At 49.5% G+C, this 20,650-nt stretch overlaps 1 protein-coding gene across 8 annotated transcripts in view; it reads left to right on the top strand.

Moving 5' to 3' along the window:
* LOC149334985 (phosphatase and actin regulator 2) overlaps window positions 1–20,650 on the top strand; it is a 133,736-nt gene that overhangs the window by 83,415 nt on the left and 29,671 nt on the right. For 7 of the 8 annotated variants that reach the window (XM_089551683.1, XM_089551682.1, XM_089551681.1 and 4 more), the window contains exons 2-3: window positions 17,629–17,841; window positions 18,732–18,830. In XM_089551683.1, the coding sequence (XP_089407809.1) occupies window positions 17,629–17,841; window positions 18,732–18,830 (312 nt within the window). Of the gene's footprint in view, window positions 1–775; window positions 1,664–17,628; window positions 17,842–18,731; window positions 18,831–20,650 lie in introns of those variants that run through there. The other variant, XM_089551680.1, reaches the window with a different exon arrangement.

The raw sequence follows: 20,650 nt of genomic DNA, 5'->3' as shown, positions 1-20,650 counted from the left end.
AAACAAGCACGCACGCACTGCCTGTGTCGACCGAACGCAAAGTCCAATTGAAACAACTCTTTCCCCCTTCATGCCGCCGTACTTCCATTTCGCTCATGGCGGCTCTCGGCTCACTCGGCCGATCTGCGGGTACACGTGCTCACCCTCCTTTTATTCTCCGGGCACATTCGCAGCGTGCCTGGCTCAGTATAGTCGAACAGACGTGGAAGCCACTCTAGTAATTCTAATCTCGCTATCTCCGTCTATTAGCGATGAGTCTTCTTGCCTAACCGGTCAAGTTCCAGAGTGTTCAGCTTTGCATTCATCAATAGCGATTGCGTCAAACGTGTTGCCGGAGGAGGCCCAAAAGTTTGAAACTAGTCGCGAAGTTTAAAACTGATCATGGTATTTAGTACAGGTTTCTAGAGTTTAAAGCTGGTTGTTCCGGAGCCTAGATGTTGTCGTTTCTGAGCTCAGAATTGGTATTCTCGCATCTAAGAACTGGTCGTCCCGGAGTTTAAATCTGATCCCGAAGGTTACAACTGACGGCGCAACCTCGTAAGGCAAAAATAATCGGTTGGAGTCCAAGACACAGCAAAGTTTCGTTTTTGATCGCCCTGTCTAGCGCTTCCTTCTTAGGATGATAAATGTACAAGTCGCCATCGTACTCTAAACATAGGTACTTCACTAATGCTGGAGACAAGATACAGACCGTTGAGAACCTCCAAAAACCTCATTCGGCCGTAGGCGTTCAACGGACTAGTGCTCGAGAGACCGCAAGATGGCGCCACCGTCCGCGCTCTCGTATCATCATCGTTGTCCTTGAGCGCGCTCGCTCGTCGCGGGGCGGCGCCTCGCGTCGTCTGCTTCTCTGCGTTGCGCATGTGCCGCCCTCTATGCGGCATCCGCAGAATCCGTGCTGCGGTCCACTGCGAGAGGACGCGCCGGCTGCGCTGGCGCTCTATTTGTTTCTTGTTCGCGCGTCGGGTGTTGTTTTATTTGCCGCAGCTGCCCCTCGCTGGAGGCAATCCGATCGACTGGTGGCGGCGGCGTTTGTGCGGAGTCCGCCGCTTAGCGCGCTCGTCGTCATCGTCGTTCCGAGTGCGTGTGTCTTTACACACTGTCGCGCGCGGGCCGCTCGTGTGTGTGCGTGTGTGTGCCGCAGTTGTGGTGGGACGTCGGCGCCGTCTGCTAACCGGAGCCCCGGCAGTGAAAGTATCGCCGTCGGAATTCCAGCGGGCGTTCGATTTCATTGCGCCCTCTTCGCTGGTCGTCGTTCAGTGCCGACGCCGCCGCCGCGAGGGATTCTTTCCGCCGCGTCTCTCACACCCTCCGAGGGCTGCGGTCTCCGTGGCGCAGCTCTTCGAGCGCGTGTGTTTCGCTCGGCGGCCGCTGGCATTTCTCGAGAGAATGACCAATGGCGCCTGCGGTCTGCGCCCCGGCGTCTCCTTGGTCGGAGGAGACCGCGGGCCCATTCGTCTTCGCGGCTTCGGTTGCTCGTCGTAGGAGCGGCGGCCGCAGTCCGAAGGCGGCGACCGCGGTGAAGTCTCCGTTCGCCGGGAGCGAGCAAGTCGGCGTCTCCGTCGCTGCTTCCGCCGCGGCCGATACCTCGGCGCGTCACCGTCCGGCATGGGCGAGCGGCGTGCTAAGGTCTCCCGGAGCCGCAGCGCCTTTAGTCTCCGAGGTAGGCTGGCTCGCGTGTGATTTTTTTTTTTCCTAGTTCATTTGTCTACTGCCAGTTTAAGGGTTCGTCGCTAAGCGCCTGCGTTATGATCACATGCTTCCCAGTAAGTGTCTCCAGACGCGCGGACAACCTCAGCTGGACTGTGGCTCTTGTGCACGTAGTGAGTCTGGAGACATTAGTTCTACGGACAGCAGCAAACGCCAAAATGAGGTTTGCGCCCTGTCTGGCAACCTAATTGTTGTCATTGTAGTGGAAGCGCGAGGCGCCGGCTTCCAGCCTCGCCTAATTGGCTCCCGAGCACGGTGCTCCCGAGCGTGAGAACAGCCCGCCCATGCCTGTCGGCTCACAGCGTTCCACTCCACTGGCAACAAGACAGTGGGCTTTGTGAGACTGTACTCTACACATTTTAACTGCATACATTACTGTGTGTATTGATATATTCTATACTGCGTAGACTAAAGCAGCCGCCGTTTGGATGTTTGCAAAGAAACGGGGTCTCGATGTACCACGCTTGCGTACTCGTGTGAGCTTCTATTCATCCCTTGGGCATCAGTCTCCTCGAAACCGCGAAGCGGCCGACCTGGACGGATTGGCACTTCCTCGGTGCGGTTAGTCAACCCGTCCCGAAGGGGGAAAAAAATAAAAACCTGTTTCCTTGCCTGCGAAATGTGGCGACGTCGTCTCGCGAGGAGCAGTCGCGAGGTGACGAGGTCGCGATGACATTATTCACCTCTTTTGTCGATGCTTGTGCGGCTGTTCGTCGCTAATCGAATTGGTGATGTCCCTTGGCGCTTGTATTCTGCCAACGACCTGTCACTTCAGACGGGCCCTGTGTGCCCAGCTTTTGAAGATAATCTACCGTCTCCCGAAAGTTACTCGATTGGAATATCATTTCCAGCTTCAGCGTGTAGGATTAAAGACTTGTTCTTTTGCGCCAACTTGCCTGTACATGTTTCCAGAAATTGGGAGGCATGTAGATGAAAAAAAAAAAAAACATTCGAAAAGGGAAAGCGCAGTTACATCTACTCCAAAGTCCAGAGTTTAATGCGTTAGCTCGTGGAGAAGCTGGTCACTCCTAATGTCGAGCCAAACGGAACCAAGGCAGTGTTTTTCAGACGGCTTCACATTCAGTTTATTGATCCCTTTCAACTGAGTTTCGAGGGAATAGGAACTGAATTTGCTAAGCAGTCCGGTGACCTGTTATCATTGGCATTAGGGAGAGTTCAAATTCGCCCGGAGAGAGGTCGCCGTAATCGCGGGCGGTTCATGGCACTAATTTGCCGCCCCGTTCAAATGCAGCTAGACGTCAAGTGTTTTCCTTTTTCACAACTTTTAGGTTCAAGAAGCGCTTCCGAAGTATTTAGCAAATTGTTGTCGATGTTTGTTTTACTATTTTTGTACTTTGCTTTCTTTTTTCATCGCCAGCCGCTCCCTGTGACGCAAAGCCACAGTGCTAATGTAATGAACGTAGAGTTTTCTGAGACACCGCGAACTTTATTTTCGTTCTTATTCATACCCGCTTAAGGTCGCTGTTTGTTTCACTTCGTCATAGGCTTTGCTCACGCCCTCCCCTTCTCAGCCGCGCTTTCTCGGTGACCCCAAGGTCGCCCGGGATTTCGCCTATAGTTTTTTTTCTTCCCCTCTCATTTTGTGTGGAGCGGACCTCTTTTCAAGGCCGGACACGCGAGCTGTGCGAAACTTCTATGATCCGCTTTCACGTCGAGTCGTTAGTTGCTCTGAGGCACAAGGGGGTTCCTGTCGGCATTCACGTGCGGCTTTCTTTGTGTGTGTGTGTGTGAATAGTTTCGGATAGCCGGTGCACGGAGGCTGCATTTGAATAAATGGGAAATGATCTGAATAAAGGCAAGCAGTGTGATAGAGAGATCAAACTCGAGTCGAAACACCCTAACTCAAGTTAGGACGTTCCCGCCGATTTTCAATGGGTGCAAGCTTTCTCCTTGTCCTGGTGCTCGACTTTTCTGGGTTGGCATCTTGGAAATTAGTATCTGACCCCGGCTTGTGCAACGAGCCGCCGCCGTTGGCTCAGGTGGTCGAAAGAACCCCAGGGGGTCAAAATTGGTTTGGTTTGATTTATTGGGGTTTAACGTCCGAAAGCGACTCAGGCTATGAGAGACGCCGTAGTGGAGGGCTCCGGAAATTTCGACCACCTGGGGTTCTTCAGCGTGCACTGACATCGCACAGTACACCGGCCTCTAGAATTTCGCCTCCTAAGAAATTCGACCTCTGCTGTCGGGATCGAACCCGCATCTTTCGGGTCAGCAGCCGAGCTCCATAACCACTGAGATGGTCGAAATTTCCGGAGCCCTTCACTACGACGTCCCTCATAGCCTGAGTAGTCGCTTCGGGACGCTAAGCCCCCTGTTAAGAACGGCGTCAGCAGGAAGCAGTGAGCACCCACTTTTGATCTTGACTCACGTGAAAAAGTGCCGGAAGTAACGATAGGTGCACGCTTCGTCTTAAAAGTAAAGTAATGCAATCTGCAGCTCATGTGACGAAGCGGTGATTATAACGAATCACTTTCAGCGTCTCCTCAACTTTGTTCAAAGAAGATTAACTGTTTTCCCGCCACAGCTTTATACTTCCCGTTCGACTGGATAGAAAGAGCGTCTTTCTGTCTTTCTTTGTTCGTTCCATTGCGGCATTCAAATTTATTATGAACCACCTAGCCCCAACAGCAAGTACCGTTGTTGCTGATTTGGTGTTTTTGTCATTCTGCCTCTTCTCCTTCTTGCGCTTTTATGCCTTCTGTTTCTTGCTTCTCTTTCCTCCATCTTCGGCGGGCACGTTGTGATAGACGCCACAAGGTCACGCGACCTTTCTTTATTAATTTAACTCAGATGCCACTGTGGCCAGGTTGCTCACGATCCGGTGGGCGGCGGTTGTGACGTCACAAGGTCACTGACCCCTTTCGACCAGTAGGCGAATGTTGTGACACGTCGCCATTTTTGCGGCATGTGAACTCAGTACTCCATCTCACAAGTCACTTGCAGCGCTGTGAAGGCTGTGGCGATCTGAGCCAGTCGGAACGGCGTGCGCTGCAAAACGTGTTCCTCAGTGCCCCTCACCTCGCGACTGGTGGCTCCATCACTCAGCCATACCCTCGATAAGATGGGAAGGAAAGAGCACCGATGTCCAGCTGCTGCCCTCAGGAGACCCGGCCGACTCGTTTTACGCCGTGTTTAGGGATAAAGGCACAGTGCTGTTATCGTGCGGACTGTATTTGCTAACTCAACCAGTGAATGAAGCGCTCGCTGTACTTTGTCCATTGCTGCTGTAACTAAGAAACACAACGCCGCTCAGATATTTGACGGACTATTTGTTGTCATCCTTGTCCCCTGATAGGACGAGAGTGCTTTACCTTTCACAGTGCCACAGACTGCTTGTCAGATGAAGTGTAATGCCTTCGCATTAAAAGCAAAAGAGCTGCTCGGAAGAAAAAGGACGGCCCCCCTCGAGGGGCAGACAGACGCTCAGAATCGGGGTTACACATTCCCCCCCAGCTCGGTGGCGTCTGCGGCGCGTGCCTGCTCCAGAATGTGTCGTGTCTTCCCATCTTCTCTTCCCGGCGAGCTCGCTTCGCGCTCCGATGCCTCGCGCGACCCGTCCGCGGAGATTGCGGGGGGGGGGGGGGGGGGGGGGGGGGGGGAGGCCGAATCTCGGCCGCGGGGCGGGGGTGCACTGGCCAGCCGCCCACTTTCCTAGAGGGCCACCCCGGGGCCATGTTCGGCCTCACCACTGCAGTCTCTCCCGCCAGGCGTGTCTGCCTATTCCGGCCGTCAGGTCTCTGCCTTGTGGCACGACCGACACCGGGAGAGACGACGGTTACTGTTTGTCCCTCTCTTATGTGTAGACCAACTTGTCTACTGGCGTCTTTTGTATTAAAGCCGTGCGCGCGTAGCGTCCTGTCCCCATGTGTATGCAACTATCCGCGGTCCTTTCTCGCTATCGCTCTTTTCTGTACTTGTCTTTGTTATCCTCTCCCTTTCCCTTTTATATCCGCCGGCGGCAGCTCGGGTGCTTAAGGTATTGGATAAGAATTGCCGCTGTCGGCAACATCTTCTCCTTTGTTTTTGTATTTTTGTTGCAGTAAACCACTACTACAACCCCGGGGTCGTTAGTCTTCCTTGCGTGCGAATTTGTCCGCCCATGTGCTTCTTTCGTCGGACATCCTAAACTTGGGTGGTCTTCGGGACAACGCCAGTCCTCTGGTTTTTGCCAGTATTCCGGTTCAGCGGAGGTTCTGCCTTCGTCAGTGTTCTCGTTCATTTGATCTGATGCCTCTGTGTTCTGTTTTTGCTCGGACAGACTTCCAGTTCCTTCCTACTGATCAATTCGCGCTACAAGGAACATACACACGGAAACACAAACGGACGAAGCGCTTCGTTCGTTTGTGTTTCCGTGTGTATGTTCCTTGTAGCGCGAATTGATCAGTAGGAACCACCAACTAGCCCCCGCTCTTGCATTGTTTCCAGTTCTTCCAGTCCACCGCTTGCTGTACCGGGCAGTCTTGCAGTGTCCCGGAGCTGGTCCTCTAGCTACACCGCAGTGTTCTGGTCTTGCCACTCTGCATTTGTCGTAGTCCTTTGCTTTCTCCACTATTTAGACCTGCGAGGGTGGCCGTTCGCGGGAAGTTTTGACTGTTCTGTGTCCGTGCCCGGTGGTATTCTGAGTGCGGGAACGATGTGTAGTAACCGTTCTCTGGTAGAACTCGGTGGCTCATCTCGGTACCCTACGTTCTGAGGACGCAGATTAAGATTAAAAACTGTGAACAGCCCGCTGTCAGCTCCCGCGGTGACGTCATGGGCGTATCTCGTTTCTGGACGGCGGCTAAAGGATGCGAATGCCTGATTGGAGCGAATGACGTGGTAAAACTACGACAGCTCGCTCTTTCCACTTTCCTTTCTTCGTGCTTTCTTCATAACACCTGATGGGTGCGTGAAAGGGAAAAAAATAAAAGCTAGTTAGCTTCAAAAACTTGTGGGCCAATTACCGAAGCTGGCCAAGAGCCCACAGCCAGACGTGTTGACAGCACACGTGTGTTTAGTGGTGCTCGTGTTCTATGTTTAGAAAGCTTTTTATGGAACTATATAGGTCTTTCCCAGAACACGCACGGGCAGGGACATCCCCCGCCGCGGTGGCTCAGTGGTTATGGCGTTCGGCTGCTGACTCAAAAGACGCGTGTTGGATCGCGGGCGCGGCGGTCCAATTTCGATGGAGGCGAAATTCCAGAGGCCCGTGTACTGTGCGATGTCAGTGCACGTTAAATAACCCCAGGTGGTAGAAATTTCCCGAGCCCTTCACTACGGCATCCCTCATAGCCCGAGTCGCTTTGGGAGGTTAAACCCCCATAAACCATAAAAAACACGGGCAGGAAAAGTGAATGTTGAGTTAAACTGAACAATAAAATAACAATAATAACACCAGGTATGCCGCGCGCCGATTGGCCGTTCGTAGGGTTGAAGACTTCGTTTTACCCGAGGACTCACGCGCAGTCTGTGGCCAGTTTAATCGTACGTGTCCCGTACTGGAGATTCCCCCCGGGGTCGTTAGTCATCGACATTCCGGGAAAGAAGAGCCGTCGTGTTCGTCGGCGTCTTTTGTGACGCCTCGGATGATTCCACTCCGCTGTCGTCCATTGAAACGCTGCATTCACGGGCGTCTCGCGGTGTCGTCGTCGTTTGACGTTGTCCCGTGGTCTGAGGGCCGTTGACGGTCTCTCCTGTTGCTGACGCAGCGAGGCTTTTTTACTTGTTTCTCGTTAGCGCAGCAAAACGGGGATATGTAGAGTGGATGACAGCAGTGGGCGGGGTCGAAAGGTCGCGTCAGAATGGAGATAGTTCGGGTAAGTGCGAAGCTATCAAAGATTGCGAGCGACGGTAGTGAGTGCGGGAAGATAGGAAACACCCGCAGACTTTTCACCCTGGCCCGAAGCTAACGGGGAAATTTAGCGTAGCGCTTGCCACTCCAAACACGATTACGCCAATTTGGGAGTTTGCCATGAGGGCGTCAGATGGCGCCACAGATGGTGCCAGCTTAGCGGTGCGGCAGCGGTTAAGGTGCGCGCTGTGCTGAACGTGTGACGTAATGTATCTGTACCATGGCGCCGCCTTGCCCTCTGCCCTCCTGTGTGTTACGCACTCATTGGCCGTTAGGTGGATACTGCAGTTCTCGGGGATACTTTGCTCGGGCAGAACCCCTCATGGCTGTCGCCTTGAAACGTTAATGATTCTCTGACGATAATGATTTCTTAACGACGTCTGCTACGTTTCTCGCGTGCCTCCCGGGGCCTGTAGCTAGGTATAGTTAATTTCTACTTGTGCGATGTCCACCTTTCCCTTCATGCAAAAGGCGGTGTGAGCTCGCCCAGCCGCACGTGGATTGGCCTTTTTGTGTATTCGTACCACAAGTAGTTTCTGGCGGCTTGGTTAAAACTGTAGTTGCTGATCGCGCTGAACTCGCACACGTGCCAGCCCTTGCCGTGACTCACCGAGGGGCGTATACTGTACGGGCATGTCCAGTTTAATCGGGTTCATCGTGGTTTGGTGAGAGTCTGACGTCGAAAAAAAAAAATCCAAGACTGTGCCAGCAGACGAGCCAGAGACGCGTAGACGGTACGAAGGCAGTTTTTCCGAATAAATTTTAGTCTGAAGTATGCGCTTGTCTGTCTACTGCTTCTGACGCGTCTACGGGCGCGAGGAGTTTTTGTTTGTTTGTTTGTTTTACGCTATTTGGCGTAGACGGCGCGCAGGAAAAGCACTGCTCCCTGTTTTCACTGTTCATGGTCGCCGACTGCTTCGGCTTCGAACTTAACCTATGCTGTGTTCCAACGCAGTGGGCTTCGTTTTTTAGTACTTTTGCAGGTTTTAAAGAAAGATACGAAACGTACTGTCACATCTCCCGTGGGCTTCTTCGACGTCCCTTGTCTGGCTGCGTAGTGCGTAACCTTGTCTCGAGTGTCTTGCGCGGTCGCCTGTGGGTCTCTCTCGATGGGTCTCCCGTCTCGGTACTTGTGGAAGCCGTGACAGGCGCGGCCGTGTACTGCTACTACGGCGCGCCACGTGCGAGGCAGTGTATCGGTGTATAATCCCGTTACGGCCACCCGAATGGGGGCGAGGTCCCCTGTTGCTCAAGGGGAGGAATACGGCGAGGGTCGACGCCGCCGGCCCCAACGCAGTGAGCGCTGGGCCAATGGTATAGAGCAAGAGAGAGAGAGTGGTCTTCAGTCGATCGGAATAGTACGGGAAACCGGCGACGCACACACGAAGCTGGGGAGGAGGGTGCATCACAAACGTGCGGGGAAGCCGTCTTTTTCTGGCCAACGGTCTTCAATATATATTTCTCTCTCCCGCCTCCTTCTCCTCCTCTCCCTCCTCTTCCCAATCTGTGTGCGGAGGGGGTCGTGTCAGTATTGATCGGACGCGGCGAGTGCGTCACAGATGCGTCTCCTCCCCCTCCGCGCCACCTCCGTTTCCGCTCCGGCGTTTGTCTTTGGCGCAACAGATGACGCACTGGCCCTGTCTGCGGCGGTGCCGCAGTCTTCGGAGCCCCCCATCCCCCGAGGCTTGTTTGTTGTGTTGGCTTTTTTTCGCCACATCCTCGCTGTCGCTCCTCTCGTTGCGTGAACCAGACGGGTCTTCTCCGCCCGTTTTTGCCTTCCTTTCTGGTTCGCCAGTTTGCTTTTTTCTTTTCTTTTTTTTTTGTCTGACTGATGCCTTGTTTACATACTGTTAAGACGTCGCGAGCAGTTGCGTGAGGAAAGCGCGCCTGTGTTCGTCGTACGAACGGTGCGTTCTCTCGAACGTAGGGTTCGTGGCTCGTGGTGTCGTGCTCGTCGGCCCTTTCTTGGTGGCCTTGAGGAGGCCGTAATTGCGTCTGCCGAAGGGGTGACGCGAGCTGAAAGAAATTGAAGCCGTCGGCGCCTTGCATGATGCGAGAGCCAGCGGGTTGTCTCATTAGTATGGGGCGTTGGGCAGAAAAAAAAAAAAAGAGGGAGAACCGACCCACAGCGGTCCTTGTGTCGTTTCTTCCTGTTTACGTCGTTTGCGTGCAAGTTACCATGCTGAAGCATAAGCCGTTCATCTGCAGTCGGATACAGCTAAACAACGAGGCGGCAAGTGCCCTTCAGTGGAGCCCCTCCAGCGAATGTGGCATCGACCAATTCTTTCTGACGCGTCCCCTTTTCTTGACAGTGCTGCCAACTTTCTTGGCAATGCTGCTGGAAAGGGAACGAGACGGGCTTTTTTTTGCCCCGTGCTGGGTGAGAGGGAGGGGGGGGGGGGGGTGACAGAATATTGAGGAATAACCACTGCTTAATCGAATTAACTGCAGTGCCATCAAGATCCGTCGGCGCCATTCGCTGAAGGGCCCCCTTAATTTAAAGGAACATCTGGGGCTTCGTTCTTGAGTTGTGTCCGACGGTCAACGTTGATCGTTTTTTTTTTTGAAATATTTTTTACTGTCAGAATTCTGATCGAAGCAAGCACAGAAGGAAAGCGTACAAGTGCAGTTCAGAGGGATATATCAGCAGGATATATATATATATATATATATATATATATATGAAAGAAGCCAACAGCCACAGAAACCAAGGGGCACAGGGGATTTTTTTAAATTTATTTATTTATTTTGTGGTGTTGATCAATTGAGAATATTACTGAAGATGTTATCGCTTATAGCTCATTGATTAGAAAAGCAGAAGAAAAAACAACCACATGCCGCCGGTGGGATCCGAACCCACGACCTCCGAATTACGCGTCCGGTGCTCTACCTCTGAGCTACGGCGACGGCTGTCAAATCTTCTGCTTTCGGGGGTATTTATGTTTACAAGTAACCTAACCGTGAGAGTGTTCATCAGCGCCACCCAGTGTTCATAAGCGGCGGACGTAGAACGTCCTGGGTTACCGCAGGTGTGACGTATATATATATATATATATATATATATATATATATATATATATATATATATATATATATATATATATATATATATAGAGAGAGAGAGAGAGATATATATATATATATATAAAATCAGAGGAATATATATCAGGGTATATCAGAGGATGTTAAGTGAGATTCAGGCGCGATAGATGGTACAAATGATTGAAAGGTTAAAAAAGGCGTTGATGAGTTCATTGATACCAATACACACTGGTCGCTGTTACGCACACGTATCTACGTCAACTTGGTTACGTCATCAGAAGTAATCAGACAAAAACGTAACAGGAAAGGGCATATATAACGAGGAATGGCTCTGAACTCCTTGTCAATAAATAACTATTTTTCATCCTGTCGATTAGGCAAGGGTGGGGAAAAAATGCTGGGAAGCCAGCTTCTCCTCTTCAGTGTAAAAATATGAATTGCGAAGCCACACAGTTTAACCCAACGTGCACGCACTTTGCACGAGAAAGCAGGACAACAAAAAAATACACATGGACGTTCAGCCAAAAACAAGTTTGCATAATACAGGAATCGCAGCAGAGTTCTTGAAATCAGGAATGAAACAAAGCGTTACAGCAGCTCTCGAAAATCTAGTGGGAATTGACAGTGAACTAGAGAGAGAGAGAGAGAAAAAGATCCATACAGCATAAGAGAACGCGGTGTCTAGGTGAATACCGCATTTCACGCAATAATTTAACACCTCAGGCAGTGCTCCTACAAGAACCACTTCCTACATAAGTAGTCCTACAAGGAAAAACTTTCAATTTTCAAATTTGCTGGTATTATATGCCGACACTTGTTTTCTTAAAAAAAGTCGAATTGAGCAAGGAAATTTGTATTATTTATTGTTCCTGCTATGCTAGCAGTGCGATATTTACAGTGAGTGGAAAAAAATATTTCATTCTGACGCAGTACGAGGAACGGGCCCTAGAACGTGTCTGTCGCGTATTATTCATGCGCTTGTCGTTAGAAGTGTGTTATACACGACAACTCCGCAGCATTGTCTTCTATGTCGCCTCCAATTTTCTACAAAAACACCCCGAAGTTTTCCTTTCTTCTCCTAGCTTAGTGACTCGTTACGCATCAGTCCGTTCCCCTCTTTCATTTTTTTTCCCCCTCTTGGAGGTGACTATGACGTCCGTGTTTCTCGGCAGGCTGTCGCCGGCAGCGAGATGAAAGGCTTCGCCGACTTCGGCTCTTTATTATTCCCCGGAGGAGTTCGTCCGCCTCTTGGAGGTCGCGGAACGGTCGTCGACGTCGTCCCTTTCGCTGAATCGCCTACCTTTGTTGTGCTCGCCGTGGGTCGCGTTCGTGCTCGTCATATTTCTCGCGCGCATTCCTCTCGGCTACGCGTGTCACGTGTTCGGGTCGGCGGCAGCGCCCTCGAGCGAGCGCTTGCCATGACGTCACCCAATTCTGACGCGGCGGACCGGATGCCCCGAGAGCACGGTGCCCGGTGGAGGATGGGTGTGTTTTTGTTGCCCACGCCTCGCTCTGTTGCGTCGTCTAACTCACGCGCCGTCGGCAGTACGGCGAAATCGAGGCGACTGCGTTGAAAAGGAGCTTCGTTCGGTTTGTGGGGAGGGCTGAAGGGGTAAAGAAACCAAAATTTTTGTTGTGTATTCTTACTTTCGAATAATGCGTATGACGTTAGTAAACGTGAGTCACCACGCGACACTCGCCTACGCTTAGTGCTTAACTAATACTTGAACTTCTTCCCCGCCCGCAATTTTAATTTCAGCTGTCGAAACACGGCTACGACGAAAAACAGCCACATCGTCATCATCATCAGCCTGGCTACGCCCACTGCAGGGCAAAGGCCTCTCTCCCATGTCTCTCAGTTAATCCTGTCCTTTGCCAGCTGCGCCCACCGTATCCTAACTTTCCGCCGCTCCCCTGCTACGTTTGCCTTCTCTTCAAATACACTACCTCACTCTTAAGGACCAGCGGTTATGTTGCCTTCGCGTTACATGCCCTGCCCAAGCCCATTTCTTCCTCTTGGTTCCCTTTGTTCACTAGCTGCCATTCTGGCGTCTGGAACAGTTTAGCATAAGAGTTTGAATGAATGAAAGGGACCTAGCAGCGATTATGTTGCTGTTTTTGTATGCCTAGATCACGTGGTCACATACTCGCATAAGGCGTCGCAACCATCGTCTGGCAACTGAAACCGAAACTATGGAGGAAATAAAATATCGCTTAGCAATTATTTATTGAGCGCTGACGAATTGTATGCGGCGATCCATGGTTACTAATATCACACGCGCTATTTCGGAGCAATAATACACTCCGAAAAATTAGAAGAGAAACTGCTTAGAAGAGAGAGCGTACAGTGCTCTAGAAGTCGCTAGTCGTATTTTCGAGGCTGCCAATATGATGCTCACAAAAAATAAATAAATAAAGCTGAATGGTATACGAGTAGTTGAAATATATTTCGAAAACACGTGTACAGCGGCGCTTTTTCCCTTAGAAGCCCCCTTGGCCTCTTGCATCCCTGACTGCTTGCTGCTGTCATCTGCTTCATTATTCTCTCTCAGAAATACGCGTCACTGAAAGCGCCTGTTTTGTCTGCCTTTTACTTATTCCTGTACTAGAACCGTAACTCTCGCAAATTTCTTCTTCCACTGGTGCCTACATCTTACTTGTCTTGCCCACCGCTACCTGTGGCTATTCATGATCTTGGAACAAACTTCCCGACTCGCCGCCGCGGTGGCTCAGCGGTTATGGTGCTCGGCTGCTGACCCGAAAGACGCGGGTTCGATCCCGGCCGCGGCGGCTAGAATTTCTTTGGAGGAGAAATTCTAGAGGCCCGTGTACTGTGCGATGTCAGTGCACGTTAAAGAACCCCAGGTGGTCGAAATTTCCGGAGCCCTCCACTACGGCGTCTCTCATAGCCTGAGTCGCTTTGGGACGTTAAACCCCATAAACCAAACCAAACCAAACTTACCGACTCAGTTGCTGCCATAACTAGTCCTGAAAAATTTCGTTCTTCGGTCGTTGACTTTTGAAAGTATTTTTTTTTTATTACCATTTTCGCGGTTTATTCGTTGTGTTGTCATTGGTATGTTGTGTGCTGTCAGGGCCTTGAATATTTTTAGTTCTCGTTTTTCCTACCATCTTTTTTTTTAAAATAAATTTTCGTGCTAAAACTTCATGGCGTTGCGGGTCATTCGCGTTCGCTAAAGTAACCCGTATGACGTCAAACGAGCCAGAGTAGTGGGCGGGGACATTTGCTTGTGGCAGGAAAGAACGAGCGGGCTTTGATTAGAATTTTTGCAGCTTTTCGGGGCGCGCATGGCTCTAGTATTTGGCAGAGGTTATCTTCGATGCCTCATCTGTGCAGTGGGCTTGTTTTTCAAAAATGTCCGGACCCTGGGCAGGTGCCCTTTAAAGGACTGCAGACACCATATTTTTGCTTGCGTGTGTTCTTTTAAACGATGCGTTAGGCAGTAGTATACATGGAGCGTCCCGTAGTATTCGTCTGCGACCGATAAATAATTTGTAATTGCATTTCTTCTTGACGCTGTTTGGGTTTCAACTTCCGAACTATGGCGGTGACGTGTACTTGATGTTTAGGTCATGTGATGAAGGAAAAAGCTGCTGTATAATTGCTGATAGGCAATTTGAGTAATTACTCCCTTATTGCTGATAAGGAATTTTTTTTGCCATTCCAGGTCTTGGAAAGAGGCTGGCTTAAGTGTTGTAGTGAATTAAAATCAGGTATCAGCGACTATATTAGTTTTTCTAATGAAACCGAAACTGAAACAGCACGAGACAAGAAATTCAATTGTAAATTATTTAGAGGCCGCAGTCGAATACCACGTGATGATCCGTGCATTCTAACGTCTAACACATCATTTGAAAGAATAAAACATGCAATAAAATTAGGTGTCTATAGTCCTTTAACTCTTTCGCTACCGCGCCATAGGCGATCGTTCGCATATGATCGATTCAAATCGCCCGCGCAAAAAAGCTAATTTTGGAGCGTTGTGGACGTGCTCCGCCATTTAGTTAGCGAGCTCAACAACTGCTCTTTCGATTGCAGCCTTGGTTTCAGTGTTTTGACATGAGGGGGCGCCGTGAAAAATAGAACTTTGAACGGCCGCAGCACCGTCAGCCGGAGAAAATGGCGTCCGTGTCGCTGCGCGCTCCTCGGAAGCGAAAGCTGACACCGAGCATGTCGGCCGGTTTCGGTTTCGTTTTTTGCGACGAAAGCAGCGGTTATTAGTCGGGCAACAATGTACAAACGTTGGATTGCGGTTTCGGCAGCGAGACTTCGCCTCGGGAGCCTGGAACGTCAGCGCGTACTTGCATGTAAGTTCTGTTTTCGTTCGCTGTGTGTTTTCTGCGGTGCATACGGTTTGTAATTGATGACAGTGGTTTATTTTTGTGCTTCAGGGTCTTGACAACGTATGGCGAAGACAGTTTGCCAAATGCTCAAGGTCGCGTCGCGTTTTTCAACCAAGACGACAGCTAGGTGTCCATATCGGCACATCGCTGCGGAGCGGCGCTCGGAGATTCGCTCGAGTTCTCGACTTTTTTTTTGATGCTCTTCACGACGGAAATGATGAAGATCGTGTGCGGAAACACTAATAAGTATGCATGGATGAAGATTTTCAGCAAATTCGGCGTGACGGCTCATGGGAAGACGTGAATCTGTTGGAGATTCTGATGTTCATTGGAATCATCATATACATTGGAATTGTTGACCTGCCACGACTGTATCTCTACTGAAATACCAGAATAATCTATTCTGGCCCTCTGCCATCAAAAATAATTTCTCAAAATTGGTTTTTCGCTTTTTTGTTTTTGTTTTTTTTTGCACGTAACGGACCCGGATGATTCAGTGGCGGCAGCTTCTATTGGCAACACTTGAAAAGTGTCCTGGCTTTTGAACCACATCGATAAAACTTATTTCATCGATCCTGATGTTTTAGAGCTTGCCTAAAATGCCAAATTTTATCAGCTGGCTTTCAGGGAGCAGCTCATTCAAGAAATCTTCGGGTATGATGAGGGAAAAGAAGTCCACACCCCCAATCCTCTCATAGAATCCATTCAACACCAACCGAAAAGGATGAAAAAAAGAAGAAACTGCAAACTGGGCTATCAGAGAACAAGGGAGGAACAAAGATAAAACCTTATGTGAAGCACTTGTCAGTCTACCTCTACTTCACATCTTCACCTCTGACTGCTCTTCACAGTGGCACCACAGTCATGACCCCTGACTTGACAAGCCATGGAAAGTGCAGTAAATTTTTCTCATTGTTGTAACTGTGAATAATGACAGCTATAAACATGTGCAACAGTTTGTATATTCCAGTTTTCCTCTAATCAAGTTCGGGCTTAGTGCAGCCGGTAATTTTTGTTTTTGCTATTTACTTTTTTTGTGTTTTTAGCAAATTTCACAAATAAATGTTCATTTACTTTTGCACAAACAACTCTGGTGTTTGTTTCATTCAGAAGTGTAACTAATAAGCTACAATTTCATGCATTGCAATATGTGCTGGGTGTATTAGTTCTTGAGAAAAAAAAAATTCTTTCAGTACGCTCCAAATCGTGCATTTTTCCGCGGTAGCGAAAGAGTTAAGGGCGTATTAAATGATGTGATGATCATAATCCTAGGTGGGCTAGGTTATGCGCCGCCGTGCTGGAGCACTGCACTTACACGTGCAGCCCACCCTCTTCGTTCCCTGACGTCATCGCCGGCTTTCGCGTCGCTGCATAGTTTTAGCAATGCTTGGTGAAGGAGACCAACAAGCTTTCTCTTTTACCGCGCTCGCGCGCGATCGCCGCCCAGCTGTTTTCTATCACAACAAACAGCGGGAAAGCGGCCGGCGGGCGCCTGTCAGTCGCACGGCCGTTCTGCGCTCGGCCGACGCGATTTGTTTGCGCTTCGCGCTCACTCGCGCGCGTGTGTGTGACTCTCTCTCTCCCCCACTTTCTGTTTCTCCCCCTCGGGCATTCCTACTTTGCTTCTCCTCGACTGGTGGTGGTGCATTCACCGTTTGACAAGATGCCAAAGGGAAAGAGGGGGGGAGTATACGCGGCGGGTTTAACGACCTTATGTGGGAGGCGATGGGATTAAAATCCAACCCCCATGCCCCCCCCCCCCCCCCCCCCCCCCCCTCCTGTTGTGCGGTGGCAGTTTTCTTCTAGCCTGCGGGGCAGTTCTGAGGTAGCAGAATCGAGGGTTTTCGCATTGAAGCCATACTATACAGCTTGCCCCTCAATTCTATCTAAACAGACACATTCTTTCCCAGAGACTGTGTGCGTCATTGGGTGTTTTTCTGCCGGCTTGCTTTGAGGCCAGTAGCCCTGTGAGGATGAATTAACTGTCATCCCTGCTGGATGCTATAACGTCAAACTTCTTTCATGTTTCATTATTTCTGTTTCATTGTTTTTTTTTTTTGCTTTTTCATTCCACAAGCCCCATGTGCAAATTCTCACGGAGCTCTGATCATCTGAGGCACTAGATAGTCACTTTGCATGTATTGTGCACGCCTCTTGGAAGGTAAAGGGGAAGGAACGTAAATATGAGCTGATTTTTTTACTATTTTCCCTGCGTACAAAGTCTCACTTCCAAAGCCGGAGGGGTTTTCTGTGTAATTTTTTGAGCTCTTGATTGAGACACAGATCATTGAAGTTTGGTTGGCTGCAAACGACTTGGGGCACCAGGGAACGAATGCAACCTCTGAAGCAATGGAGGAAATGTAGTTGCTAATCCATCGCACACACCGCAGACAATGCCCTCCTAATTGACGATCTTTAGGTTAGGTTAGGTTAGGTTAGGTTAGGTTAGGTTAGGTTAGGTTAGGTTAGGTTTAGGTTAGGTTAGGTTAGGTTAGGTTAGGAAACGATCTTTTGCCTCAACTGCAATGCTGTCGTTTACAGAGTTCCTGCAGAAGCTGGTTGTGACCTGATTGTTAGAAACTGGGATGTAAATCTACTGGGAGGTGGCTCTGATTGTGCAGTTGGCTAAAGAATGCCTCTTTATTTCTGTGCCTGTGCAGGTCCCAAGTGCGGAAACAGTAACATGAGGACCGGCTCGCTGGGCTCCAACTCGCGGCTGCCACACGCCAGCAGCGGCGGAGGGGGCGGCGGATCAAGCGGCGCCGTGGAGGTGAGCAAGCACGCCAGCCGGCTGGCAACCCTGAGCCGCCTCTTCAAGCCCTGGAAGTGGAAGCGGAAAAAGAAGAGCGACAAGTTCGAGCAGACCTCACGCAGTGAGTGGCACTCCTCATTGTGCTTCTGTACCCCTTGTTTGGCTGAGCTTAGCTACGCTGGCACCTCCATCCATTTTCCATTCATGGTCAAAGTTGAATCTGTGGCTCTTTCTTGCTGTCTTGACGCATTTGTCCAGCAGCCAAAGGCACATTTTATGCTGAGAAAATTGGGTTTAAAAATTTTCTAGCTTGTGACACCAGTAGTTTCAAGGCCTCAGTGATCAGTAGTGGAGGTGAAAGTGAATGACATAATAGCCAAGCCTCAGGGACCCATGCCCGAAAAGCTGTAGCAAAGTTGGCCAATGATGGGGACACCTGTATGTAATTTTTTTTTTTTGCCTTTTCTAGTTTGTGAAAGCCCTATTTTCAACGAAAGCACTCTCTCTGCCCTTAGAGTGCGGTAATTTATCAATACAGACCAATGTCAACGTTCCTCAGTATCCCTTTAAGAGGTAACGCTACAGTTCTCACTGAGAACCAGTTCTAGTTCTAAGCTAAGCTAAGCTAGTTTCTTTTTCTCGTGCTTTCGTTTTAGCCTGACAAGTCCATATAAATACAAAAAATTTCATTTGCGCAAGCAGATGCAGCATGAGAAACTGAGGGGTTAAACCCCATAAAACCATTAACCAAACCATTTCTTGAACTTCGTTCATTAGAAAACAAAGTGTAGGCAGTGCAGTTATTCCGGGGAAAATTTCTCTCTCCTGGATTTCTGGCTTTGGCAGGACAGAATGTTGTTGTTAAGAGCGCACCTGTTTTACAGACGCAGGCCAGGACGTGCATAATGCAAAGACATGTCCTCGCACTTGTCGGAGTGCATTGGTGTCATTTACATTGTGTTTTTCATTTTCCCATCCACCTGCTGTCCAACCCAACCCAATCTAACGCAGCCTTGGAGCGCAAGATTTCAATGCGAGCCACAAAAGAGGAGCTCATTCAGCGGGGTGTCCTGCTCTCTGACCGTGAGCTGGGAAGCCCCACGCAGAAAGGTGAGATCAGCGGACTAACCAGATAACACAACCAACCAGCTTACCATCTTTCTTTCGCTGAAAACTGGTGGAGCAGGTTTTGCCGAGACGAGGCTTGCAGTTAGGATGTGCAAACGATGTTATGCAGCAAGCTGTTTCGCTCAGCAGATGTTGACCGAAGTACTCGGGTCAGCTTTCCTAACATGCCTTGCTAGACTGATAATGGATGAGGGAATGTGTGTTGTCTGGACCACTGGTTGCATGGCTTGCTTGCATGCTTTTGTGCATGGCATTTCAGGCACTTTCACTGTGGCTAGGTGGTGGCAGCCGGGTGCAGAATCTGTGTCTAACCTTGGGCCTCAGTGTTAACTGTTGTTGCGCTGTTTTTTTTTTTTACGTATCTGCAAGAGAACTTGTGGTATGCCCAGAAGAGGCAATTTGTTTGAGTTTTATGTCAGCGTTGGTGGTGGGAAGCAGATTCTACGGTACTCTCAACCTGGTGGTTGAAGTTGAAGTTTGTCATGCCATGTGGCATGACCAATCAGCTCTGGTGCTTGTGCAAGGTGTTGAATGTCTCGGTGTTTGGCTTCTGGGGTTGGTTGAGCTTTGTGGGCTCATGAATGCGGTTGGGAAGTTCTGTCACTGGAAGTTGGTTTGTGTGGTACCAAGCATCGCTTGTCTTTGTGGTTCGTCAGTGAAGCACGAGACTGCTTCTCTGCTCTTACCTGTGGGCATTTACTTGTACTCATTCCACACAGATGGAAAGTGGCCTTGAGGGCAGCTCCGGGGACTTTTCAAACATTTTGTGTTGATAGTTGCATCATATTCCTTAGAGTACTCTCTCTCAGCCACAGCAGACCGTTTTTCATAATGCTGAATAGAACCGTTATAAAACAGTGAAAACAGCAAACTGAAACCGTAAGAAAGTCCCTGGCTAGAGAGGATGCTTTGTGTGATGCAACGATGGCGTCACAAACATGACGGGAAAACGCTCGTATCCACTTTGAGTGCCTGATCAGTTCTTCAATGCATTAAACAACCAATACAGGTGTCAAAATTTTGTGAACGAAGCTGGGAGTGAGTATTAACATGCAGGGAATGTTTGCGACTTCGTTGCATGTGATGTTGCCGATTGAAATCATCTGAATTGAGGCCATACAACTGACAGATTTCGAAGTTGATTTGCCCTGAAATGAATTGTCGCATGACTGCCAAACTTGGTGGCAGTAATCGGAACGAGAGGAAAACATACAGCATAACTTTTGTTACAGTATGATAACATTGAAAAAGCTCCGCAGCTGCCCTTTATCCTGGTCATCAGGTTAAGTTATTGTGAAGGAAATTTGGCAATAGGTGTCAAAGCTCACTGACTATTGCTTTGTGGCTGATGTATTCAACTAAGCGACAAATAACTTTGTGTGTAATGAAAAGGGTGATTCATAAGTAGTTGCAACTCGCACTGAAAAATATTTTGCCATTTTGCTGCTGTCTAATCCCATAAACTCAATTTCGCAATCACTGCAATTCTGTCTGTGCCAAAAAGTGGAGTACTTCAGCTGTAGGGCAGAAAACTGAGTTTTGGGGCTAAAAAAAATTTATGGTGCTGTTCTAGTGTGTGACATCATTGTGTTGCTTGTCAGTGACCTCTTTTGTGGGGTCTCTTCTAAAGCCAGGCTTTTAAAACGCTGAAACCCCATCCTTACCTCTCGTTTTTTTTGCCTTGCTCTACACTCAATGCATCTCTTACCGGGCTGAAGTCGAACTTGCTGTTCACTTCTTTATGCTCCTTTCTTTCCTTTTGTTCTTATCCCTACTTGTCTCTCTTCTGATCTGTCTTATCA

The sequence above is a fragment of the Amblyomma mixtum genome, chromosome 7 (assembly GCF_055824585.1).
Source record: "Amblyomma mixtum isolate Tamu chromosome 7, ASM5582458v1, whole genome shotgun sequence".
NCBI lineage: Eukaryota > Metazoa > Arthropoda > Arachnida > Ixodida > Ixodidae > Amblyomma > Amblyomma mixtum.
This window is presented reverse-complemented; position numbering and strand designations above follow the sequence as displayed.